Genomic DNA, 25,828 nt, shown 5'->3' with positions numbered 1-25,828 from the left:
CCCGCCGCGCGCCAGCCCCTCGCCGAGACCCCCACGCACGCGGCAGGAGCCCGCGGCGGCCCTCGGAGGCAGCGGATTCCGTCCCGCTGACGTTCCCCCTCCGCCCGCCCCGGCCTGCCCCGGCCCGGCCCGGCCCGACCCGGATCCCGCGGGCGGTACCCGGCGGGCGGGGCGGGGCGGGGTCGGGCGGGGCCGCCGCAACCCCTGGCCCCGATTGGCGCGCGGGCGGATCCAACGGCCGTGGGGCCGGACCGCGAGGGAGGGACTAGAACTTTCCGCGGCCGCGGGCGGATTCTCGCCTCAGCCCGGAGCCGCCAGCGCCTGCGAGCAGGGCCCCCAGGCAGCGGGCAGACGGCCGACATGACCCACTTCAACAAGGGGCCCTGCTACGGGCTCTCCGCCGAGGTCAAGAACAAGGTACGGGCGGCGGCGCGGGGCTCCCCCGGGCTTTGTCTGCGCCGGCCTGGCAGGACGGGACGCGAGGCGGCGCGGGGCTTCGTTGCCGGCGGCTCCCGACCGGGTCCGCGCGGTGGCGGCGCGGGAAGGGCGCTCCCGCCGCCAGCCCCGGGACAGCGCTCGGGAAGCGGCTGCCGCGGCGGGGAGCGGAGAGTTGTCAGCGCCGGGCGGGCCCCTGCGCGGCGCCGCGCCGCGTCCCGCCCGCGCCGCACCTGCCCGCGCCCGCAGCCCTGTCACGGGGCGTCCCGCTCTTCCCGCGGGCGCCGTCCCCGCGCGTCTCGCCGGGACCGGGCGAGGCGCGGCGCTGGGGCCCGCAGCCGTCCCCAGCCGGTGCCAGGGCGGAGCGGGGCGGCGCGGCGGGCAGTGGCGGCCCCGCCGGGGCAGGGCGCAGCCGGCCCGCGCCCGGCGGAGCGGAGCAGATGAGACGGGCGGTGCGTTCCGGCCCCCCGCGCGCCGCATTCCAGCCGCATGACATCATGGGCGCGGGCGGCCAATCGGCGTGGGCCCCGCACAGGCGGCGCATTGTCTGCCCGGCCCCGCCCCGCCCGGCGGGGGCGCACAAAGGCGCGCGGGGTCCCGGCGCCCCGCTTGGGGCCGGCGGGAAAGCCGTCGCCGGCGGTGGCCGGGCCTCCGGTGCCGGAGCGGCGCGCTCCCTCGTGCGCAGCTTCACCGCGTCGCTCGGGCGGGCCGGTGACTTCCCTCGCGCTCCGTGGAACAAAGGGCGCGCGCGTTAGCGCCCCGTGGCGCAGGGGCTGCCTCGCGGGGAGCGGGCTCTGCGGTGGAGCCGGTCCCGGAGGGCGGCGCCTCCGTCCCGGGTGCTCGGTAACCGGTGGCCGTCCCCGGGCCGTGTCCGGCTCGTGGCTGAGGGGGGAGGGAAGCGGTTCGCTTTAAACAGCGCAGCGTATGCAGAAAGCCTGAGCTGGTGTGTTGGAAACCTCACAAAATACGCTGCCTTTTTTTTTTTTTCCTTTATTGGCTGTCTCGGGATGGTTGTGGGGTTCTGCTGCAAAGTTTGATGACGTCATGTAACCAAATCTCTTCCAGAGCAATTGCTTCCAACGCCTAAACTTAGTGGTTTGTCTACACCGTTACAATCTAATAATAGCAGACAATAAAACACATGTTGTGCATTATTGCCTGTGAGTTAGGAAGGAAGTAAACGCTCTTCTACTTTAAAAAATATTGACAGAATCATGTAGGCTCAACAGCGATCCCTTTGTAGGGAGAGGATGGAAAGGAGTTCTTTTGTTCTTTCAATTTGTTATTGTCGTCAGCTTCCTTAGGGCCTCCTGAGAGGAACTGTTCCGGCCCGTGCATTCACAGGGGGTTTGAAACTGGTGTATTTCACTCCTTTGTGCAAAGGGCCTCCTACCTCATCGTGCTGAGTCTTGTTATTTTGCTCACTTTCTCTGCGTCCTTCCACGCAAGTGTTGCGGAGGGGTTGGGTGTTCTGTGGCGGCCTCAGTTTACTTGTGTGCTCTGCTGCAGTGCTTGGAAAGGTCAGTGCAGCAGTGCCATAAAAATGATTCAAATACTCCAAAGACAAATGAACTCATCTCTTTTAAAAATCTGAAGCAAACAACCCAACAACAAAAACTCCAGTAGAAGATAACACTTTGAACTTTGAGAATGTTGCTTTCACTGTAAGAGATCAAATTTCAGAGCAATTACGTTATAGTCGGATATATTGTGTACCTCCTGGCTAGTATCCTGCATGGGTCTGTGCATTAGATATATTACTGTTTCTCTATAAAGTTCTAGAGGATCAGAGAATAATGTCTCTAAAGATCAGAAATTCCTTTTTCCAGATCCTTCTGTCTCATAAAGATTTGAGGAACAGCATCTAGTTTCCAGCTCTCAATGGATCATTTCTTGGTACTGATCTTAGTCATGCTTTCTAAAACACTGACCTTCCTGCAAACTGTTGTGTTCCATGTTTGTGTTTTTTAATGTGGTGGTGGTGTAATGTTTGTAAGTAGCTGTGGTACCTCCCTGCTTGAATGATGCTGAATGTTAGATACCCTTGTTTGAAGTGATCAGTGCTAATCCCCAAGCCCTGTTGTTCTGCTGCGTACAGACGTGTTGATAGCTATGCTGCCTGAGGGCCCAGCTGTGCTGGATGGGAATGTCTCTTGGTTTTGGTTTCTATTCTTTATCTTCTCATTTAGCATTGTAATAGTGTTCAGAGAGACCTTTTGTTTTCTATGGTATTTGAATACAAGAACAGAATATGTCATGATGCTTTATAAGAATTTCATGTAATTGATGTGTAAGATTCCATCTCCAAGCTTAAAATCTTTGTTTAGTTTGGTGTTTAGGGCTGCTTTTTTGTCCTTTTGAGGCTCCACCCTTCGTTTGTTTTACTGCTTACCTTAGTTCACACCTGTAAGATGCCAGATCTCTGTTACGGATCTCTTTTCCTCGTTCCTATGAGAAAAGAATAGAATTTGTGTGCTGGTTCCCAGCTATAAGGAGACTTGTCAGCATGAGAAATGTGCAGGTAGTCAAACTAGTGTAATCCCTTTGAAGCTGGTTCCCTGTTTACTTGAGATCACAGAAGATACTTGATCCAAAACAAATATTCAATGAGGAGCCCCATAAGCTGGCTGAAAAGGATAGTTTCTTCTGCAGGCAATAAACAAGTTTTCCACTTAAGCAGTGGGAGAGTTTCTGCAGTACGTGAGGTTAACGTAGCTTGAGATGGTGGTGCAGTTAGATAAAGCTACAAACTAATGTTGTATTAGTCTCTGACTTACAACTGAGGCAGGTAAGAAATTGGCAGAAGCTTTGCTCCATTGTCTTGCTGCGTAAGGTGTGGGGCGAACAGGAGGGCCGGGCAGGAGAAGGAGAGGTTCCAGTTTGTTCAGCTGCTGCCTAGTGACTCCACCCTTCCCATGGAAAAGGGATTTGTAGCAGGCAGGCATTTATCTTCTCCCTCCTCTTACATTTGATACACTGCCAGTTGCATCTCCGTGTGAAAGGAACAATGGGCAGAAATACGGTGTGTGGGGGGTGTTAAACTTTGCATCGTGTTTGACTATCCTGTGTCTTGACTCTAGCCCCTGACCTTCCTTCCAAGCCATCCCTCTGCCAGGAAGCTGACACTGGTCGGTACCCTTTTCCAAACTTTTTAAAGGCAGCAGAGTAGCTGGAGTGAGTTAGTCTGTCCCTGCAGCTGCCACCCTTGAAAGGTCAAGCACTAACAATGTGGAAGAGGGAGGGAAACAACCTGCTTAAACTGGAGGCTGTTAGACAAATGAAGCCTGTAAACAAAACATCTCCTATTTTGCAAGTGTGCAGGAGGGCAGTAGCACTTCCTGCTTCCCTTCTCGAGGGCATATATGGGTTAATGAAAAAGAATTGAAGTCTGTGGTGAAGAATACTAAGCAATCCTAGGTTTGATTGTTGTGTTGCTCCTGGAACTGCTGATGAGAAAATTCTTGTACTGTATTTCACTTGCTGTGTGTCAGATAAATGGATTTAATTGCTTTGTCCAGAAATTATTTTTATGAATATTTTTAACGGGGAACCAGATTTGAATCATTAACTTTCAGATTTTTTAGTTAGTGACTTAATAGCTAGATGAAGTTCTGGCTGTATGTAGTTGGACTGTTGGGCGCTCTCCTTCCTCTTTCTCACTCCTTCTTTCGAGACAGTAATAATACCCTTTTCCTTCTTAAAATGTGACTGCTCCTACTATGTACTTGTTTTACCATTCCACACTTCCTGTAGACTGTTTTGCTTTAGCAAACCTTTAGGTTTGCTCCCTGAATTTTATGAACCTTAGGTAAGAATGTTTGCTGCTGATAAAGTGTATTCTTATTAATGTTGTCTGAAATGATGTGATAAAGATGGAGACTGTATTGGATAAAGGCAGTGAAAACTTAAGCTTGGAGAGCTCAGGTGGATATCTGCTGTGATGCTAACTAATAGTATAGAATCTCTGCATTCCCATTCTCTTATTCATAGATGTCTATATAGCTTCTAAAGTAGTAACACCTTTAATTTACAAGTTTTGAATTAAATTCAGGTGTTTAGTTTAAAATAAAATCAGCCTGCGTGACCTTTTCCATAACTAAAGTCTTCACTTTGTTGCATGGAGAGTAAATTAAAAATCCAATATTTTGGTGCAGTCAGAAATATTACGATAGAAGCATATACAGTGAGGTTTTACAAAAGGAATTTCAGAGGAAATAGCAGAAGGATTTTACAAGACCAAGTGCTGAACTTCTCTTTGCTCCAGTTAATTCATGGTTTCTGATAGTTGATCATAGCTCTTGAATTTAACACTTCCTAGCTAAATATCAGTTTTGGTGTGCATAGCACTGAAACTTTGTGTCCCATTTCTGTATTTTTTCCAAAGAACTGTGATTTTTTTTTTTCCCCAGCTGGATCCAGGCTTTAGTAACAAATCCACAGTTCAAAGGAACAACTGCATGACTTTGTCTTTTATATTTATTGTTTTCCAGAAATCTCTGTGTTGATTTTCAAGCATCCTACTTTTTTAATAGCTGTTCCCAAACCTCCTTTATAATTGTAATACACAGAGAAGAGTGAAATGCTGAGTGAAAACTTCTGCTATAGATTTAGTCAAGAAATCTGTCAGAGAGATGCACAGAATGTATTCAATACAAGAGAATAGTACTTAATGGTACAGTTTTGTTGACTGAGTCAACAGCAAAACTGCCCACAAAACATAAATATGACAGTGGAATAATTCCACAGCTAAACTTACAGTCAATTAATGTTTGGCACAATAACTACATGTATCACTTTTCTTTTTTAATGTATCAGCAACCAAATGATGAGAATTCTCAAACTTATTTACAATATCCCTGGTGGTTACTTGTTTCTGATACTTAGTTTTACCTTGACTGATAATATTAAATTTTAGTAACTTGAGTTCAACAACAGTTCCTAGAAAATTGTCGTGCTGCATGCTTCCATCCATTTCCAAATCACACGTGTTCCTTTTCTGGGCAGAAGACTCTTGCTTCTGAGAACATGTTTGCTACCTCCATTGCTGAAACATGAGTTTAGCCTTTTGCTGGAAATTTTGCAGAGGATTTTTTTTTTTTTTAAAGAAACCCCGTGAAACACTAGCTTTATTAAGCTGTAGTAACCTATTAATTTGTATTCTCCAAGTGTAAGATCCCATGCATGAAGAGTTCTCATACTGATTGAGAAGTGGTAGTAATGCAGTAGCCCTATGTCCAATAGCTACATGGCTTGGTTAGGGTTTTTTTTTTTAAAGGAGGAAGGTATTCCAGCAGTGGAGAATCTTAACTGCAGTGTCTCCATTCATCTTCATCCTTTACTGTCTACCTCAGTGTGTCTGCTCTGCCTGTCTCGATGTGTCTAATCCATTTTCCTCTTTTACTGTTACCATTTCAGGGCTGGTCTGCTCTCTCAAGCATGTATCAGGTATAGGTTTTCCAATTCTTTGGCTACCTCAATGGAAGTAGTATTACTGCGGCAGTAGTAAGTAGACCTGCTAATGGGTACAAACCGATAGTGATGAAACCTATGTAGCATTGAGTTGAGAGTTGATACCTGTGATAAGCCGAAGCAAGTAATTTGCTATGGAAACACTTGCCTTGCCAGCAACATGGATGTTGGCACCCCTGCCATCTGCTTAAAGCCTCTTGTGTTTGTCAGCCAAGCAGTGCCTGTTCTGCACACCCGCCTGAGCCCACAGAGACTTGCCTTCAGGAGCCCTGGCACAGCGCCTCTAGGCAGACGTACCCTGTATCCAGTTTCTGTGAACCCCAGTAGGCAAGATGAAACAAACCTGTGAAAGTGGCTACCCCGTGACATCAGAAAGTTGTTGCTGTAGAGCCCTGACACAGGAGTTCATTTCTTTTTCTCAGTGGTTTACATCCCCAGTAAACCTTGACACGCCATTGCCAAGTTGGTGGTTGTCTTTTGGAGCCCTCGTGTGTCTCAGACCTGTCACCTGGAACAGTGCACAGCCGTCCTCGAACGGCGAGCCACGTATCGCTGCCCTGTGCTCAGCCCTGTGTGAGGGTTGTAACTTCCAGCTCTGGCTCTTGGCTGACACCATTTCTTCTGGGAGGAGGGTGATGAATGCCACGGCGTAGCTGGGATTAGCTACCGCTGCCTCCTGAACATCAAAGCAGAGGTGGAGCACTAGACCCGTCTGCTCCTGTGCGTGCATAAGGATGGCACAGAGAGAAACTGCCAGTGCTGCTGCCAGCAAAGCGTGGTGCCGGAGTAAATCAAGAGTGAGGGTGTCTGCTGTAAACTTTTGTTATGTTTAACCTTAGGAAGCACGCTGTGCCTGCATTTTGAAATTTAAAGCGCTTTCTGTGAATTTGTAAAGTGTATTATAGTGACCTTGTTTCAGATGGATTAATAAACTTTTAGTAAAACTTTTACTGGTTGTGCAAAAACATAAAACTTGCTGAGGTTAATGTTTAAGGGTGTGGGATAAGTATCAAGTCTTGCATCCTTTACATGCAAGCTCATTGTATACCTCCTATGGCCAGAACACCTCCCAATTTGACAGTCACAGCGATTAAATGGAGTTAATAGTCTCAGAAAATATAAAGTATAATTTGCATTATACTAATGCTTGCTTGTTTAAAATGTACAAATGAATGTGCTTTTTGTGTGGTTTTGGAGTTGGACTTAGTTTAAAATTTAGAGGAAAAATATCTATTACAGTCCTGTTGCTGAGTCAGTACCCTTAAAATATAGATGGATGCATGCATGCATTGTTTTGGGATAATGGCACATCAGTGATTTTTTTTTTTTTTTCTTACCTCGGCTTTTTTTGTAAGAACATTCTCTTTCTTGCCTCCAAATAATTTATAATTTGCCTTGGAGAATAAAGGCTAGAAATTTCTTTGTACTGAGAGTTGTTAGCTTCTGTAGCTATGTAACACTGTATACACTGTGCATCTGACACATCCTTTTAAGGCAAACTTTGTAGAGATTCCCATCCCCTATGGAACTGTACAGGAAAGGCCTTCAGTAAAAACAGGCTTGAGGCCAGGACACGTAGGGCAATTTGAAACAGATTTTTTCTAAGTGAGATCATGTGAAAAGCCTCCTTTTTTCTTTAAGAGGGACTCTTGCTTAAAAACGCTTTTTGTAAGTATCTGATTCTAAACAAATGTGAACTTGTATAGCTATATACAGCAAATGCTCTCTTTTGGTTATTTTCGGTTTTGCAGTAATGCCTCAGAGTAACTTACGTTGTTGTCTCTATTCAGCGGGATTGAATTACAGTGTTTTGCTCAAAATGAGTTTTGACTTTCTTCAGGTGGGTGGTTCTATGCTTGGGGGTTGATGTTCTTTAAGAGGAAAAAAAAACACACAAAGAACCCTCAACAACTCATTTTTCTTCCTCTTTTTTTTTTTTTTTTTCCTTCTCCCCCCAGCGCAGAATTTAGTAGATATTAGCAGGGGAGACATAACAAAACTTTTTATTGCTTATATAAAACCACCTCTTACCTGGAGCAGATACGATTCTGGATGTATAAAATACAAAGTCTTGAAGGTATTAGTCACACTGGAGGAGCTGGCAGTAAGAGGAAGACCAACACAGCAAGGCTTGAAGCGCTGCGGTCGCAGCTACGGTCTAGTGCCCTGTTCGGACTCTCACCAAACTGCCTTGCCCAGTCCCAGCGTCTGGGCCAAGCGAGCTTGGAGCCTTGGGAGCCTGAACTTCCTCTGGTCACCGATCCTCGCTCGCTCCTGGAAACTGGACTTCAACCTTTCAGTGCCTTTGCTGCTTCCCTTCCAGGTCTTCACCTGGTCTGATGAGGTCTAAACAGGATTTTTCTGGAGGACTTTATTTAGGCAGACATCCTTTTGGTTACGGAGTAATCCTTAGGAGGTACAGTGAAGTGAAACTGTACGTGGCTTGTGCATACACCCTGCAGGACTTGAACACAAAGTCTTTTCCTAGACTTGGGCAAAAGCTAAATATTTCTGCACTTCCTTGCTGTTGTGAAATGCTTTCGTGAAGGTGAGATCTGATCTACTGCACATCCCAGCTGGCTGAATTATAGATAGATTTTAAACAAATCTTCCTACCCTGCTTTGCTTGCACGTTTGGACTGTGGCTCTTCCCAGAGTAAAACCAGACATTATTACTATGAAAACCTTACTTTGCTTTCCTGCTAAGAAGGCTTTCCTGTTGTATCGCTTTCCTGTTGATTTTTCCACTGCTACAGCCTCTCATTTATAGACAGAGAGCAGTGGTATGTTAGTATTTCTAGTTTTGCTTGAGTAAGAGTAATATAATTGAAAAGTATTTTTCTGCTGTCCCTAATCAATTGACTAAACGTTAGAAGCCTTCCTAGCAAAAGAAAAGCCATAACAGACACATGCACGTGGGAAGGGATGTGATTATATTCAAATGTTCGTGGTGAAAGCCAGCTCTTACCTCGCTGCTAAACTGGGCCCCAGCAGAACGTTTCCCTGCTGTGTTGAGCATGGGCAGAGGATGATTCGGAGCTCAGGCCAGCGCGCACCAAGCAGAAGGATGGGCTGGAACAGGACCTGTACTGCTGCTCCTGCCGAGATTCCCAGTGCCTGACCAGCCTGAGCTGCCACTGCTTTGGTTAACTTTGTAACACTGCCTGGGATCAGTGTGAAGCGATGTTGTACATCGTATCTGAAAGCCAATAAGGTGTGAAGTCAATGAAGCACATGTAGTTCAGACACATATCTGGTGTTCTAAGACTAAATGTTCTTTGCTTATTTTTGCAACAAGCTGTCTTCTTACCTTGCTGACATCATTGTATTAATCGTGCCCCAGTAAAAGTAAAAAGTATAAGTAATTTTCTAAGAAAAGAAAGTCTGTTGCCTTTTTACTATGGTCTGTCTTGATAAGCATCCCTTACCCTATTAATAAATGATGGTATGAAAATGTCTGTGGTATGGAAAGGTACTTTTGTTTGAAAGAATCTAGCAGGTTTAATAAAAAAATTTAACAAAAAAGCGGTGACATTAAACATCTGAGATAAAGAACTGGTCTTTGAATGGATGGAAAAGCATTGGAAGAAAACATAACTAACAAAGTTAGAGTTCAGTCAGGGCATCTGAGCGTTTTGTTCTGCAGAAGAATAATGCAACCTGAAATAACTGAGGACTAGGACCTCTCTCACGTGTCGTTTGTAGTACAGCATTGCCCACCCGTAGTGCTGCTTGTGTGTTTCAAACCTACAGTGAATTCAGGTGTGCACCATAACCATACTACAACTTATCTAGTGGTATCCAGAGTTTTGGATGCAGTGCATGTGTGCATCCGCTACCCACCCCTAGCAGTGCTAACTCTTCTTTCTGCTCGAGCTTAATTGCTGAAAAATGCTGGTTTAGAAGTTACTTCAGGGTGTTTAACCAGAACCTCTTACTTAGGAGTTTGACTGTCTTTCCTGCTTCAACAGTAGTACTTTCTTTTGTACTCGTTATAACTTCAGTATAGCAGGCTTATGGCTTGGTTTTTACATAACTTAAACTACGTTTTCATTAAAGAAAAAGTTGAGCCAAAAGTTCATCTAATCATAAATTAAAAAAAAAAAAAAATCTGTCTACCTGTCAGCTCCACAGATTTTATGATGTATATAGAACTGCCAGTAGGATCTATGTAAATTTCAAATATTCTGTCTTGCCCTTCTTAGACTTCATTCAGTAATCTTCTAAATTTCAATGGTAGGCCTTTAAAGATGGCTATTATTACAAAATTAAGTAAACATTCTCTAACGTGTTCATGCTCATCACTTTTTCCTCTTTTTAATAGCACATTAATAGTAGGTCATATTCTTCTAATTCTCTTCATGTGGTTAAAGCACAGCTTGCCTGGGTGGCCATACCCAAAATACTATTCCTGGAATATAATCAACATTGTGTATCAACCTACTGAACTTTAACTGGTCAGAGATATACCCGGGAAGGGGGCATGGAGGGCAGGGAGCAGCAGAAACAGATTATTATGTTTCATTCTTTGTGCTGAATTTATTCTTTTTTTTTTTTTTTTTTTTTGTGGTGGTAAAGCAAAACAATAGTATAAGACAGCTGATAGGCAAGATCTTCTAAAGCTTAGGGTGTGAAATTTGCCTTTCTTGTGCTTCTGCTAAAAAACTGGGTATGGGGAAAATTACCTCAACCAGCAAAATGTGCTATGTGTGAATTCAGAGACTTTGATCTACTGCTTGGATGAAAGATAAATCCAGGGAGACTTTGCTATCCAGTATAAGCTAAGGAACTTCGCAAGAAATCATGTCCTTGGCCTAAATGATGAAAAAGCAGATTGCATCATTTTGTGCAAGGATGAAGTGGTGGTAAGAATGAGAGAAATCTGTATTTTCCTTGTGAATACTTATCACAGGCACCTCAGCCTGTTCAGCTCATGTAAGTTCACGGAATGAAGTAGGAGCAGGCTGACAGGCGACCAAATGCGATCAGGGCAATTGGTGGGAAACACCAAGCACTACCAGTTGGGGGGACACTCATTGTCTTGGGAGCTGCTGTGGTGTCTGGTCCATTTTTCAGTCAAGCCTGTGCCTGGGATCCCAAGAGGCTGTGAGCAGTCAACTGCCTGAGCTTATTGGGTGGGGGCAAAAGAGGTGTGAAAGCAGCAGAGCCTTGAGGTTTGCCTGGGAAAAAGGTACTGAGAAAATGCAGCGTGGACTGTGCCTTCATGGCAGAGGGAGTGTGCATTTTAAGTGACATTTTAAGTAACATTTAGCAAAGCTTGCATCGACAGACTTCAGTTTTCTTTAGCTAACTTTGAGAGGTGTGTTTGAGTTACTAATTAGCCGCTTGCTGCTGTAAAACGCAATTGCTGTGTTGCTGGTAAGTGGACCGGGTTTGAAGAGAAGAAAAAAGGTGTGGAGAGAGACTTCGACTAAAGTAATCAGTTTTTATGGTCCTGTTCAGAAGGTGAAGTTGGAGTACTTGTCAACGCAGTTGTGCCTTGGGGAGGGGCTACAGAGTCACAATACAATTTGCTTGTAACATGACAGATTTAAAAAGCTGTTCTGTTGGGGGAGAAAGATAAGTAAACTTGAAAGAATATATAATTTCCTGGATTGCTGTAGTAGCAATAGATTAGAAAAGTACTCCCAGAAAGATACAGTGATCACTGACGTTACAGTTCCTGCTTGCAGGCTCTGCCTAGCCTGTGAGAACGACCGTTCCACTGGAGCTACCGTAGAAGTCATCTCAGGGGACGCTTCCTGGTTTACTGCTAGGAAAACCGGGCTGTTTGCAGATTTCAGGGGGTTTTGCTGTTTATGCACTAGATTGTTCTGTTAGATTGTATTCTTCCCCCCCATGAGCAACTAGGTATCACCGAAGTCTGTCAGTACTGCAAGTTATGTCATACTGGGGGCAGGTTTCGAAGCAAGGAGAAGCTGTTCCTCTCAGGGCTTTTGTGCACCAGGTTGGTGCACTGTCTTAGCTGAGAAGAAAGTTCATATCCCAGTGCTTTCTTAAATGAAAACAGCAATGATTTCAAAGAATACGTAGTGAGTATAACTGAAGCAGTGTTATGCGAAGAAATTTAAACTCTTCAGCAATATACAGACTAAAGATACAGTGCAAAGGGACTTGATATCAAGAAGAATAACATATGGTGGCAGGACCGGAAGGTGCTACAGTTGAAAGTGGAAGTGATGACTAAGGAGAACTGGAGTTATAAGCCAAAAAACTGTGACTATGCCAAGAAATGGTAAGAACAATAAATGTGGAAAAAACTGTGAGAACACATCTGAGCGAGGGAGAGCGTTGCAGTAGTGCAGCTGCAGAGAATGAGAGGGAACCGGTATTCAGTCCAAGGGCCGGCGTACAGCCGAGTTGTTAGTGCACTCCAAGGGAAGAGGTGGTAGCGTTTGCTGCTTGAATAGTCTTCAAGCTGTCAGAAAATCTTAATGGACAGCCAGGGAGTAGAACTCTTAGTTCTTCCAGCCTGCTGATCTGGCAACAAACACCATGCATGACTACAGGTATCGTACTTGTAAGATGACTTGGAAACTTTGAGGCATGGCTTGTTCTTACTTTACAGAGTTTAAACTGGTGCCTATGGGAAGCGTGCCAGGAACTTTGGATTAATGCTCATCCATCCCTCCTTTAAAGATTGTAGCCTAAATTTTGATTTACAGAGAAAACAGTGAGATGTTGGCAAGTTATCAATTATGCTACACAGAACAAAAAAATACTGTTGAATATTAAGCAAAACAGATACAGCTGTAAAATTTTTGTGTTAAGTAGTATAGTGGGATATAGTGAGATCTTTCAATATTAATAATAAGCATTAACACGATGTTCTGTGTCTTTCTGTACAACATTCCATAATGACAGAAAAAAAAACATGTTCAGATACCAGAGCATAGTTAATAGTAGCTTTCAGTTTTGGAAGTACTTTCCTCTTTGGTATTCACCTGGATTTTTACATTCCCTTTACCTTTGGGTTTCTTGTGCATGAATATGCTGCTTTTGACGTTTGCTTTTGCATGCAGTCCTGGTCAACACACATGATATTAACAGGGAATTTTAATTTATCCTTATGATGCAAGGTCATTAGATTGGTAGCTCAAATGGCAAAAAACTCCACTTGACAAAACCTTGGTACCCTGTCACTCCCTCTTCTCACCCACTTCCAAGGTAAAAATCAAAACCTTGTATTTTCCCACTGTCTTAGGTTCTCTGTCTCAACTTAAAGGGTATGCTATTATTTAGTCTGTGACTAAATAACCACTCCATTGGCAGACAACAAGAACTGTTCTGCAAAATAATACTGATTATGTCCTTGTCATTCTCCCTCACCTCTGAAGCTGAAAATTAGATACATACAGTAATCTATTTACCCCATGAAATTTTAACCAGAAAGTTTTAACTTAAAAAAAAAAAAAAAAATCGAGAAAACCATTCTTCCCGCTTATGAGAAGAGCGGATGCTGTTCTGTGCCTTTTTCTTGGTCGTTTGCATTACCAGTAAGCTCTTAACACTTTTCTTGTCCTAGATGTTTTGCTGTGTAAATTTTAGATGTGAGATTTGGAATTGTGTTCTGTGACAGCAGGTGGTGAACAGAATGGGGTAGTTGAGGTGCCAGAAGCTGCAGTTCTGGGGAATAATTTGGGACTGGCCATGAAGTCTGCCTCACTGCTACTTCTGCGGAGTAAGGGCTTCCAAGAGCTTCTGCCCTGATGCCAGGAGATAATTATGCTTTAATCTTTCCTCATACCATCATAAAGCCCTAAAAAGGGAAGAAGAAAGATCTCATCAGAAACTGGTGCCAAGCAATTGATAAAGAAGTACCAGCATCTTTGGCCTCTGCAAGACAGATAGCTCCTGAGGGTAGTACTTATTTCAATGCAAAGGATGTTTGTGGGCACTACTGAAAACATAAACATAAAAAGTCAGTTTCAAAAAAAGTTGGTTCCAAATTAATAAAAATTGAAAAGTTGATATAAAAACAAATTGCTGCTTAAGATTTAAACTGTAACAGCTTTAGATCTTAAAAGCTGGAGTTTCTCTTTAGTTATCTTTATTTGTTTTCAGTAGTTTGTCCTAAATGAGTAAAATTAATATTAAAACCCTTGGCTAGACCTGGATTAAATTCAGTATGAGATGAATATGGTCCCATCCCATACTTGTTAGAAATCCAGTAAGCTTTCTCGATTGGTTTTTTTTTTTTTTCTTTACTGAAAAATTAGTAATTTTGTGTCACTTTAAGCAAGGATATAGGCACACCAGATTTCTCCCTATGAAGAATACTAACATCTAAAACTCAGGGCTTTATTTATTTTTCTATTTGCTTTGGTGAAAAAGTACGTGTGTAACCTCTTCATATACTATCCTGGAGTAAAGTTCCGGCTATTTCTCTTGCAGTACATGGCCCTGTACTTTATTGACCTTGGAAAACAGTGACACACAACCTATTTTGCTGCACTTGTATATGTGCATAAATCTTAGGTTTTGTTGACAAACACAGTTCCTGAGATAAGAGTTGTTCACTCACTTTGACAAGCACATCCTTTTATTGTTAACTTCTGACCAGAGTGCAGTTTCTTCAAATGCGTACTCGTGCTTTTGATTTAGGATGCTGCACATTAAACATTTGGCCCCTGCCGGGGGGGAGGGGATAAAGCCTGAAGCTTCAGTCAAAAGCTTCATCAGCACGGAGAAGTGCGAGCTGTTGTGATGCGATGGGTAACTTTGAAAGTTTTTATCTTTTATACTTGCTTTTTAACTAAGTTTTCTGTTTGTTAGTCCCAGTGACTTGTACAAAGCTATGTGGCGTGCTTAAACACTTTCTTGAGATACTCTTACAGTATTTTTCCAGAGTAGCAGCATATAGGCAGCTGAACTCTTAAACTGGAGATTTGGCATATCTGTAGCCCTTAGTGTACAGTGTGTACTGTGTAATTTGGAAAAGATTAGTATAAAAGGACAATTGAAAGTCCATATGATATCACTTATGGTGTGAAATACTGGTTAACATCATCACTCAAACTTAACATGCTGCAGGCGCGCTGAGTAACTTTAATGATCTGTCTGTGTCCCTTGAAGTTGGCCAGCATAACTTAATTTGTTTCCAGGAATCCATACACTAGATAAAAACAGTGATGATTGCTGTTCTTGTACTACAGATGGAGGGAGGGTTTTTACACTGTAAGAGGTCCCAAACAGCAAAGTGCTACCTGAACAGAACAAGATACGAGAATCAGGTGTGAAGTTGCCAGAGGAATCGAGTTTGACCAAAGGATTCTAGCCTGAGGCATACATTGGCATAAATGTATGTGTGTTACATCACCTGCTAGTTATTATCTGCATCTGACAGTCAAAGATGAAACTTGGCATTTAAAGCAGGAATTGCCTAGTAAGTGGGAGAACTGACTTCCCGGTGCCCCAAGTTCTACCCCCTCCATCCTTCCACTCAAAGACAACACAACTCCGGCCCTACAATTGAAGTGTATTAGTTTTGGGCAACAGAGAAGAAGTGTTTACTTTAATTTATCTGTAATAGAGGATTATTATGCTGAAAAAAAGAGATTTTTAGCTGAAATACTGGTATTGGTATAGCTGGGTTTTGCTGCTTCTGCATCATTAACGAGGCAGTCTCTTATCTTGGCTGTACAGGACAGACGCTGTTTAGCAGCATAAGCATCTGAGACATTTTAGTTCCTGATCAATTTAAATTTGTGTCCTTTAGTAATATGTTAAAATTACATGAATGCGTGAAGCTCAGGAAAAAGTCAAATCTAATGTGATCTTAACTGGTATTTAAGAGTCTCAAGCTCAAAATGTTCTCTTGCAGCATGGAGAAGTTTTCCAGATTTCTGCTTCCTTCCTCACAAAATTCAGATACAACTGGAGTATTTTGCAAAGTTCTAACTAACTAAAGTTGATGTTTTATACAGCTGTAGTTGAAAATGAGTCGGTGATTTTTTTTTTTTAATGAAATTTTAAGCTAGTCCAAAAGGATAGTAATACACAAACCTATTTTTTTCTGCAGCCTCTTCTTACTTGTGGCTTACAGTAGCAAGGCTATATATACTGTCAGTCTTCTGAAGACTACTTGTAGTAGAACTGTTAAATTTCTACTTACAATTATTCAAAAGATTGCCTTTCAGTTAATCATAAAATTTTGTGCAGCTTTTTCTATACTGAATACAAAGACAACTCCATGTTACGAACTTTACTAGCAGTCAAGAGCTTGTAATAGGCAAGTAACGCCTACTCTTTTCCTCCCACAACCTTAGATCACCTAAAATTTTGACCACTTGTATAAGCTTCAGTGTTCTTTCAAAAATATTTGTAACTATGAAATCTGTGTCTCTGAAGCATCAACGAAGTGAGCAGCATTTACAACTTTATATAGCTTTCAAGATTTGTCAGAACAAAGTAAAGAAATTAACAGTTGGCTTTCTGCTGTCTGGTTTTAAACTTTTTATAAAATCTTTATATCCATTGCTACAGTTTAATCTTTTCTACAATGCTCTGAAACTGTAGCTGCGTTCATGGCGCTGATGATGAATACTTTGAAGCTGCTTAGCTACCGCTTTCATCTTCAGCAGATGATGTTTTCTTTTGCTGTGCACTTGTAAGATTTAAGTATCTTCCATGGAAGTTCAGTACTTAAAAAGGATCAAATGTTGGCATGGTGATTAGCAGTAATGGAAAAAGCCATAAAATTTTTTCATTTCTGTCAAAGCTTCCAACTTCCCCTTGTATAGCAATCAAAGGAAAACTAGAACAACTCTGATAGGCATGTGGAAAATATGAAGCGTTCGCTAACTTAATGTTACATAACTTCTGGTTGTGCTATCGGGAGTAAAAGAGCGAAGAATTCGGAGCAGGCATAACACTGCCTCGCTTCTGGTTGTACCTGACCTATCATCTTCCCTGTTTAACCTCTTCTTGTCACATGTTTAAAACCAGATTGTTAAGTTTCCATGTCTTTAGCTTTTCAGATAGATTGAGTATAGTTTTCAAAGAAACTATCATCACACTTCACTTTTTGTAACCTAGTTTCCCACCATTTCAAAAATCAAAACAAAAACTTTACTATATTTAAGTCAAACTGTACAGTAGTGAAGATAATTCAAAAAATTAGCAGATTCAATAGTAATGCTTTTACTGGCAATAACACAAGTTTCACATGTACAAGCATTTTTTATTTCCTGTCTCCAGATAAGCACTGTCATGATACCCCAAGACACTTTAAAACCTCTTGAAACACTCAAGGTTTGAACACATGTGAAAGTACTCCAACATAAAGTAAATATTTTTCAGGAGAAGTGATAAAATTCCATCTGATTACTTGTAAGTTCCCCAAGTAATGGGTGTAGCAATTTAATATTCGGCTCAGCTGTAATCTCAAGTATGGAATGCACTTAGCATCAAATGAGAAAAAATTTTGCCATTTTTTTCTTTTGTATGCTTGCCAAGAAGGATTAAGATAGCCACACTTGCAGAATCCTTTAGGGTTCTCACTCTTATTGGCTTCCATATTTACTCTCTTTTTTAGTGTGGGGCGAGAGGAGGTAGAGTCTGATCTGTCTTATCTTTAAAATATGCCTCTTAATGGCATGATCATAAACTTAATTTCCGCTTTTTAAGAAAAAATTGATTACCAGTACTTAAAAATAAATTGTTACAGAAAAGTAAGTTGTAGAAAGACAATTGTGGTTGCATTCCAGACAATTCCAACTGCAGGATGGCTGAACTATGACTTAGCATTTTCTTTAAGTTATGCTGAAACAGAAACTGCCTGAATTTTCAGAAGGCATAATGTTCGTTACATATGTAACTAATGTAAGAATTGTGGAAGAGGTTAGTTCAAACCCTTCTCTGTACTCACGTGCGTGTTAGAACTGTGGTTTTAATGTAGTATGAACTGTCAACGTAAGATCTCTGTAGGTTCTCTAATGTGTAAGAAGAGTATGATGCCATGTTTCATTCTTCTGGGGGTGTTTTGGGATCTTTCTCCTTTGCACAAATACTTAACGTCACACAAAGTAACTGACTTGGTTACGTCCAAGGCCGCTGCTCTTCTATAAGCTTGAACAAGCTAGTTGAGTTCTGCCAAATGTTCTGGGGGAGACAAATTAAGGCTGTGATCACATACGTCTTGTTTCCATAGGAAATAAAAATAGCCATGAAAAGTAGTTTGTAAACTAACCACCAGGTTAGGAAGGAGACAGATGATAGATACCCAGCTTCCTTGTACGCCATTTTCAAGGCATTAGCCTTTCTGGTACCCCCTCAGAAAAGGGGCTACGCACCCTTTACTGTTCCTACCATCACTATAAATGAAGACTGTAGTTGCGCTGCTTCGCAGCAGCTTCTTTTGTGGAGCTGTGAACTTCAGCTAACTCTTCTAGTCTGCTTCTCATCTTAGCTATCTAATAAAGAACAGGTATGATTAAAAAAAAGCCAAACAACACCAAATAAAAAAGTAGTCATCACATTGTCCTCGCACTAGGCAGTATTACCTGAGCTTTCTTCCTTTTGCTTCAAAGAAAAAAGGGTTGGCTTTGATTATTTTAGACCAGCATTGGCCTAAGCACTGAGGTATTTGTCACCTTGTACAGAATATTGCACAAAATTTTACAACTTAAGATCTGAATAAGAGAATGGGCTAGCCCATCATCCTGATCCGTAACTAAGGCACCATAGCACCATTACAAATAGTCTAAGGAAAATAAGTATTACTCAGACAATTTTTTGAAGTAAAGCCAGAGATACAGGAATTTTCCATTCCCCTTAGAAGAAAAATAGAGAACAGAACACTGCAATTTTTAGTTTGCTGAGTTTGGAGTTGGGGATTACTAACACTAGCCAAAATGTAGCAGTTGTCTCTATCCAAGTAATTCATATAGGTTGGAATTATGATCTCCTGCATTATAAATAGCTGTATCTGGCCTTTCTGGGATGAAGTCTAAGACTACATGTAAAAAGACCGAAATTTGTATTTTGAGCTGAATGTGAACAGCTTTACATGAGTTGCTTGTTAGAAATTTGTAAGTAACTGGTAGTAGCTGGGCTACTGCTAGAAATACTGCAGGTACATTCCATCCTTGCCTGTCAAGTTTCGAGTGGTAGATCCCTCATTCTCCATCGTGCTCACTGACCCATGTGGGACAACTTCTAGTGAAGGTAGAAAAGGGTTGCCAACCGCCACGCTAGTGGAGGTTATTTGTGCCACAAAATCTTGTGCTCAGATAACATGGTTTGTTTGCAGAAAAAGTAGCAATGCTTTCAATGATACAATCAGTTTCCTCCAACTCGCCAATATCGAGAAGTATTGCAAAAGTAACGGGTTTAGGCTGTTAAGGAGTCTGAGCTGCTTTTCAGTCTCTTCAGGGGAGGGGAACGTGGGCCCCGTTAGCTGCCAGCATCGCTGAAGTTTACAGGTTTTAAGCATTCCATTTACATTGATTGATTTCTAGTGACTGAAGCATAAACTGACACAGAGTGGTGAAGTCTGAACATCTGGAAAAGGAGTTTTTAAGTCACCTTGCTAACAACTTTGAGCCTCTGATGCCTTTAACTTCAAAGACCATTGCAGGTTTTCTCTCTCTAAAGTAACAGTGCAGTAACTTTGCAATTAAGACATGAGATCACAGTTTATTCCATCAGAGTCTTCCAGCAAGGCCAAAGAAAAGAGAAATAGCAGGTATACTAAAGCTGAAGTTTGAAAAAGCCACACACACAACCCCCAGAATCCCCCAGCAAGATAACTCTTAATGTTGTAGCAACAAGGGGAAAGTTTACTAGGTCATCTCCATTAATGATACTCTAACTAAAAAAGCAAACCCACCACCATCTTTGGCTGAATAACTTCAAATCTATTATATAAAAGTTCCCATGTAGAAATCTCCATCTGAGCAGTAGTACTGGTGGCATAGCAGTTCAGAAATCTTCTGTTCATAACACACCACTTCGCTTTTGTACTTCCTGCTAAAGTACAACTTGGGTACAGTTTCTCTCCCCTCAAAGCCATCTTTCCCCTGCAGCTGTTTGCAAGTTCCAGCAATTCTTTAAAGCAGAAAGCACTGTGAAGTGCTTCAAAGTGCTATTTGCAAATAAACATTTAGTCAAGACATAAACATTATAGTAAAAGGGATAAAGACTTACATCTGTGTTCTGATATTTAAAATGAAGTACTGGATAAATGCTATAGCATACACTTTGAAACAGATTTGGGGGGAAAGAGCTGCAGTTTTCTCTTGTGAAGTAACTTTATAACTGCTTGTGTTACAGATTGCCCTGAAATATGACCCACAGATAGAAGAAGATCTGCGTAACTGGATAGAAGAGGTTACAGGGCTGAGCATTGGTGCAAACTTTCAACTGGGATTAAAAGATGGCATAATCTTATGCGAGTAAGCATTTGTTAAGTAACATTATTTTTAGCAGTTTTTCCACTTTTGAGGAACTAAGGAGGGACTTTCTGAAGACTCCCCTTCAAACACATCAATAATAGTAGTCAGAGATAGCTGACAGTAAGGTGGGAGACAGCTTCTTTGGAATTGTGGAGAAGAGTGAAAACTTAAATCTCCTTTATATTTCAGCAAAGATGTCTAAGTATTCCTAAATTTAACAGTGAAGCTCTTTAATAATCAAATGGCACACAAAAATTCTTGTGGTTGGTTAGACTTGTTAGACCTGAGATCTGAGCTAGGCACTCTGTATAAAACAAAAAATTAACCATTTTGATGAAACTAATGCAACTAATAACGCATGAATGCAAATATTAATGCCTGCACAGGTGGTATAAGGATGAGATTTATTGTTTAAGCATTTCCCTTTTTTTCACCTCCCCAGGCTTATAAATAAGCTGCAGCCAGGATCAGTGAAGAAAATTAATCAATCAAAACTAAATTGGCACCAGGTAAAACAAAAAACTCCCCAAAACTACACCTTTAACCCCTCCAACCCCCAAACTGTTCTTTTGTTCTGCATTAACAAATTTGCTGTGAATATGGTACACCTTAGATCTTAATAGCACCAAGTTTTGTATACGATATGTACACAACAGTTGAGGATGCTGCATACATGAACAGCATTTAACAGAAAGAAACTATGCCCGAGGTTTATCATAAATAGTAGCTGAGTATACATATTTAATAGTAGTGCTTTAGCTGTTAGATGAAACTTCAGATGAAAGAAGAACATAGAGCTATGTAGCAAGACCTTTTCTGAAGTTAAAAACAAGCTGTTAACTTTTTTATTAAATCACAATTGGAGTTTTCCATCCAGGCAGCGCTACAAGATATTAGGTCAACAGCTTGCCTCTGCCTGGACATTTGAGGTCACTGTATGAAGTGTCCTCGTGAGAAGGCAGCTGAAGAGGATGGGGAGGGAAAGGACCTGAACTGTCTCGAAAGAAATGGTGTATACAGTATGTATTTTATTTCAGTATATTCAGATTTGATTTCTTACACACGCTCTGTGTAGCACTTTTGCCCCCTCAAGGGACTGTCAAAGGCAACCTGCATTTAGAACAAGCATTGGAAGGGCTGCTGGTCAGAGCTGACTGCCTTTACCGTTGCTGGGTCTAGCTTAATACTGCTGTGTCAGCCTCTTGTTTTTGTTGGCTTTGAATGCTTCTAAATATGGTGAAGGATTTTTCTTTTTTTAAAAAGTTTTAATACCTCTTAAGACTTCAGAAGGAAAGATGAGATTCAGTACTTACTCCTTGTACTCCATCTTGCTTTCCAATTTCTACAGCACACAGTGCTAAAAAGTGCTAATAAACTTCAAAAGCTTAGTGGAAATTGTCCCTGGAGGTAAGCAAGATAATACCTTCGAACCAAGTTAAATGTTCTTACTATCCGCATAGTCACGTTTTTATTTTACTCAAAATTACCAATTGCTGAAGTTAAAGAGCATGGATACCATGTCAAATTTTCCATTTTGAAGCAGGTTTTATATTAGGATCTCTCTTGGAAGGGAGAGGCAACACAGTTGAGGCAGTTATGTCATCAAAGCCCCCTCTAACAAAGTGTATGATACTCACTGATGGAGGGATGCCAGGCTAGATAAACACTTTGATTTCGGAAGTCAGTATTAAAACTAATGAAAAATAATCTCTCTCAGACATCCTACCAGTCACTCTTAACCACGCCAACTGTTTTGTCCAGTTTGCACAAGGCAAAGAACTTGTGTAAAACAAGCAAAATAAAGAAACCAACCAGTCAACCAACACCAGAAAGCTTTAAAATTCCGTAGTTTCTGAATTGAAACGCTGAGTAGAAAACTGGCTTTTTTGTTTCTGTTTAGCTGGAGAACATTGGAAATTTTATCAAAGCCATCCAAGTCTACGGCATGAAGCCACATGATATTTTTGAAGCAAATGATCTTTTCGAAAATGGAAATATGACTCAAGTACAGACTACCCTAGTGGCGCTAGCAGGTCTGGTAAGTATTTGTACCCCTGGAGCTGGCACAAATCCACATGCCAGTCCAGGTGCACCCTTACCACACACATAAATACAGAAAACAGCATACAGCCTGTCAGGAGGGGACAGAGAGTGCAGAGGGCTGTGTCCTACCCATGCCTCCAGGGAAGACGTGGAGTTCAGAGTTAGGATTCTTGACTGCAGATGGCCTTGTTCTGGAGCTGTGTGTGCAGACACGAACCGGGGAGGCTCACAGGAGAGCACTAATCCCTGCAGAATACCCTTCTGACAAGACACGTGGGTGGCTGTGGAGTCCCACCTTCAAACAGCATGGGGAACTGTTACCTCCTCTCACCCCTGACACAGGGAGTGTCTCCTAAGGGATTAACCTGCCTGTGGCATCACTTGAGAGCCCAGGGTCAGGGCCGTGAAGACACTGTTTCAGTAGCAGAAAATATACTCTAAACACTGAATTCTCTATTTTCCCTCTCCCTAAATAGGCAAAAACTAAAGGTTTTCATGCTACAATTGATATTGGTGTCAAATACGCAGAGAAACAATCTCGGAGTTTTGATGCAGGAAAACTAAAAGCTGGTCAAAGTGTAATTGGCCTGCAGGTAAGTATGAAATTCAAGTTTGCAGTTAATTGGTTACATTTGAGAACAGCATTCTTGCTTTGATTAGCTGATACATTTTTTTATGCAAAAGCAGCTGCAGAATTACAATACAGTCTTACCATGGAAGGAGGTAGGAGGTTTTAACTCTTGTAAGTAGTTGATTTGCTTTATAAGCTCAAGTGACTGCCTGGAAGGTTTTTCGATTTGTTTTAGATTGGCAGTAAGAGTGGCAAGGAGGAAAGGAACAGCTAATATTAGCAGTACCATCTCTGTCCCCTAAAGTGGGTTTAAAGTAGGAGTCTTTGGATAGCTAAAGCTGCTTATATGGTAGAAGCTTTTTTGTCCTCTCCACTTTCCTTAATGGTCATAAAACCCAAAATAACTGGCATAAAACCTTAAAATTTCTGTGGTACAGATGTTGTGGCAGTGTAATTGAATCATTACTGTCCATGGTAAAAGTTAATTATTACATTTTGATGCATGCACCCATTCCAATTGCACATGCAGTTGAGCAAATGCCAGCCACTGAAATGCCTTAGGATGAGCTGCCTTCATTTTAACTTTGAAGTTCAGTATGGAGAAAGAGTAATTTCTTGCTGGTAGTGGTCAAGCTACATGAGGAAAGCATGCACTGCAATTACGTTTTCCGTCAGCCATCTCATGTACCAGCTGTATTTGTTGCCTTAGACTGTGGTTGCTGTACAAATAAAAATCACTTTTTCTGCCCACCTCTTCCTTCCACCTATAAAGATGGGCACCAACAAGTGTGCCAGTCAGGCAGGCATGACTGCTTATGGAACTAGAAGACACCTCTATGATCCAAAAATGCAAACTGATAAGCCATTTGACCAGACGACGATTAGCCTACAGATGGGCACTAACAAAGGAGCCAGTCAGGTAAGCAGGGCTGCGTGTGGCACTTCTGGAGCGGATGCAGCTCTCGACCTGGGAGAGCCCGGTGGGGTAGGAGGGTCCGAGAGTTGCGTGCAGTAGCAGAGTCAAACAGGCATCACTGCGAGGGTGCAGTTCAGCTGTGCCTTTATGCAGGAAGTGAAGAACTTCAATTTCTTATCGCTGACCGGTGTGTTCTGTGCTGAGTATCTTAAGACATAAAAATGACCTGGTGCTTCTAGAATTTCCGGCTGGCTGTGTTACACCAGAACAAAACAGTAATTTCGTTTCAAGTACTAACTAGACAGAGGCAAAAAAAGTTACTTCCTGGGCACTACCTTAGTCTGAACACTTAGAATATTCCTTCCGAAGAGGGAAATAAACTGGACCTTTCTGCAAGGACTTTCTTCTGTGACTTACCTAACTAATGAACACATGCTGCTGTGCTATGTTTTGTTATATACTTTTACTTTCTAGCCCTTCCAGTAAGGTGTACTAACTGTAATCATAAGTCTAGTAATCACAGCTCTTGACCTTCTTACTGAACCGCATCAATCCTGTTTTATTAGGCTGGTATGTTGGCACCAGGTACCAGGAGAGACATCTACGATCAGAAGCACATACTACAACCTGTGGATAACTCGACCATTTCGTTACAAATGGGTACTAACAAAGTAGCTTCACAGAAGGGAATGAGTGTGTATGGGCTTGGACGACAAGTGTATGACCCCAAGTACTGTGCTGCGCCAACAGAACCTGTCATTCATAATGGCAGCCAAGGAACAGGAACTAATGGGTCAGAAATCAGCGATAGCGATTATCAGGCAGAATACCCAGATGACTATCACGGAGAGTACCAAGATGACTATCAAAGAGATTACCATGGTCAGTACAGTGACCAGGGCATTGATTATTAGCTTTGCATCAGAAGTGCAGTATTAGTCCATTATTTTATTCAGTAAGAACGAAACTAGCCTTGTGGAATTGTTACCCATCTTTCCTACACACTATGCTTAATGTACCTAAGGAAATACTGCCTTACATACATTCCTTTTTCCTTCTCTGCCCTTTCCCTGTCTAGTTGCCTTTAGTGCTGTAACAGTTGTAGTCTACAGCATAAACAATAACTGCATATGAAGTATAAGGAATACTGTGAAAGGGGGAGTGCTCTTGTGCAGCCAGGTCGTCTAATAAGGAGCTATGCATTTTCACAATCTCTACTTAAGTAGGTATTTACATACTGCATTAAACCTTCGTTTGACATATTTACACCTTTTCTGTTTTCCAGATGAGATAAAATAATTTCATGCTTAAATGTGGTCTTTGCCAATTAAATCTAAGACATCACATTAGTGATTTAAATATCATTGCTAGGTTTCGAAGGTATTGTTTGCTCATGGTAAGTCCTGCATTAGACATAAGCCTGCATTTGTGATCGTGTATTCATTCCATTATCAACCCTGACCAAACTCTTAGAAATAGTTGTCTTACTAAAAAGGGAGCTTGTACAAAGTCTTGAGCCAACAGAAGTCCCATGATTGGTGCATTTACCTTTTATTGTGCCATAATATATCCATGTAGAAATGCTTTTTCTTTCTTGAACTGTATTTATTGCCACACTTCTCAAACTGATCCCAGTGTATTTTTATAAATAAATATTTTTTTCTTAAAGGTACGTAGAAGATACTGTCTCATTTGTTATGCTACCATTCAAGATTAGATGCCACAAAAATTATTCCCAAATCAGCATCCCAGTTGCCTTTGTTAAGGGTAATAAACTGCTGTCTGTTGCAGTTCTGGTTTCTTCTTTTCCATGGGATTTAATCTAACAGCCTAGTAAAAATCTCCTGGAAGTGAGTGACAGTGACTAAACAGGAAAGGGATGTAGCTCCTTTGCAGCAGAGTTTGCTTCCCCTCTACGTGACTGTGAGGTTATGACCAGGGAGCCTTCACTGTTCACTAAATCCGTGCCCTTTTCTC

The 25,828-nt window shown here is 42.0% G+C and overlaps 1 protein-coding gene across 1 annotated transcript; it reads left to right on the top strand.

Annotated features, from left to right (window-relative positions):
- Positions 1 to 233: 233 nt before the first annotated feature.
- Positions 234 to 25,523, top strand: CNN3 (calponin 3). The gene is made up of 7 exons (XM_075424966.1): positions 234 to 417; positions 20,200 to 20,321; positions 20,764 to 20,830; positions 22,222 to 22,359; positions 22,841 to 22,957; positions 23,708 to 23,854; positions 24,418 to 25,523. Exons 1-7 carry the CDS (start codon positions 361 to 363, stop codon positions 24,763 to 24,765), a joined length of 996 nt encoding a protein of 331 aa, XP_075281081.1. The 5' UTR covers positions 234 to 360; the 3' UTR covers positions 24,766 to 25,523.
- Positions 25,524 to 25,828: the final 305 nt, after the last annotated feature.

The sequence above is a fragment of the Opisthocomus hoazin genome, chromosome 6 (assembly GCF_030867145.1).
Source record: "Opisthocomus hoazin isolate bOpiHoa1 chromosome 6, bOpiHoa1.hap1, whole genome shotgun sequence".
In the NCBI taxonomy this organism is placed as follows: Eukaryota; Metazoa; Chordata; class Aves; order Opisthocomiformes; family Opisthocomidae; genus Opisthocomus; species Opisthocomus hoazin.
This window is presented reverse-complemented; position numbering and strand designations above follow the sequence as displayed.

Bases quoted from the DNA above. Each gene is read 5' to 3' on its own strand.
- CNN3 (XM_075424966.1), top strand. From the start codon at position 361: ATGACCCACTTCAACAAGGGGCCCTGCTACGGGCTCTCCGCCGAGGTC. The intron at 418-20,199 runs GTACGGGCGGCG...CTTGTGTTACAG, and splicing joins CCGCCGAGGTCAAGAACAAG to ATTGCCCTGAAATATGACCC. The intron at 22,958-23,707 runs GTAAGTATGAAA...CCACCTATAAAG, and splicing joins AAAGTGTAATTGGCCTGCAG to ATGGGCACCAACAAGTGTGC.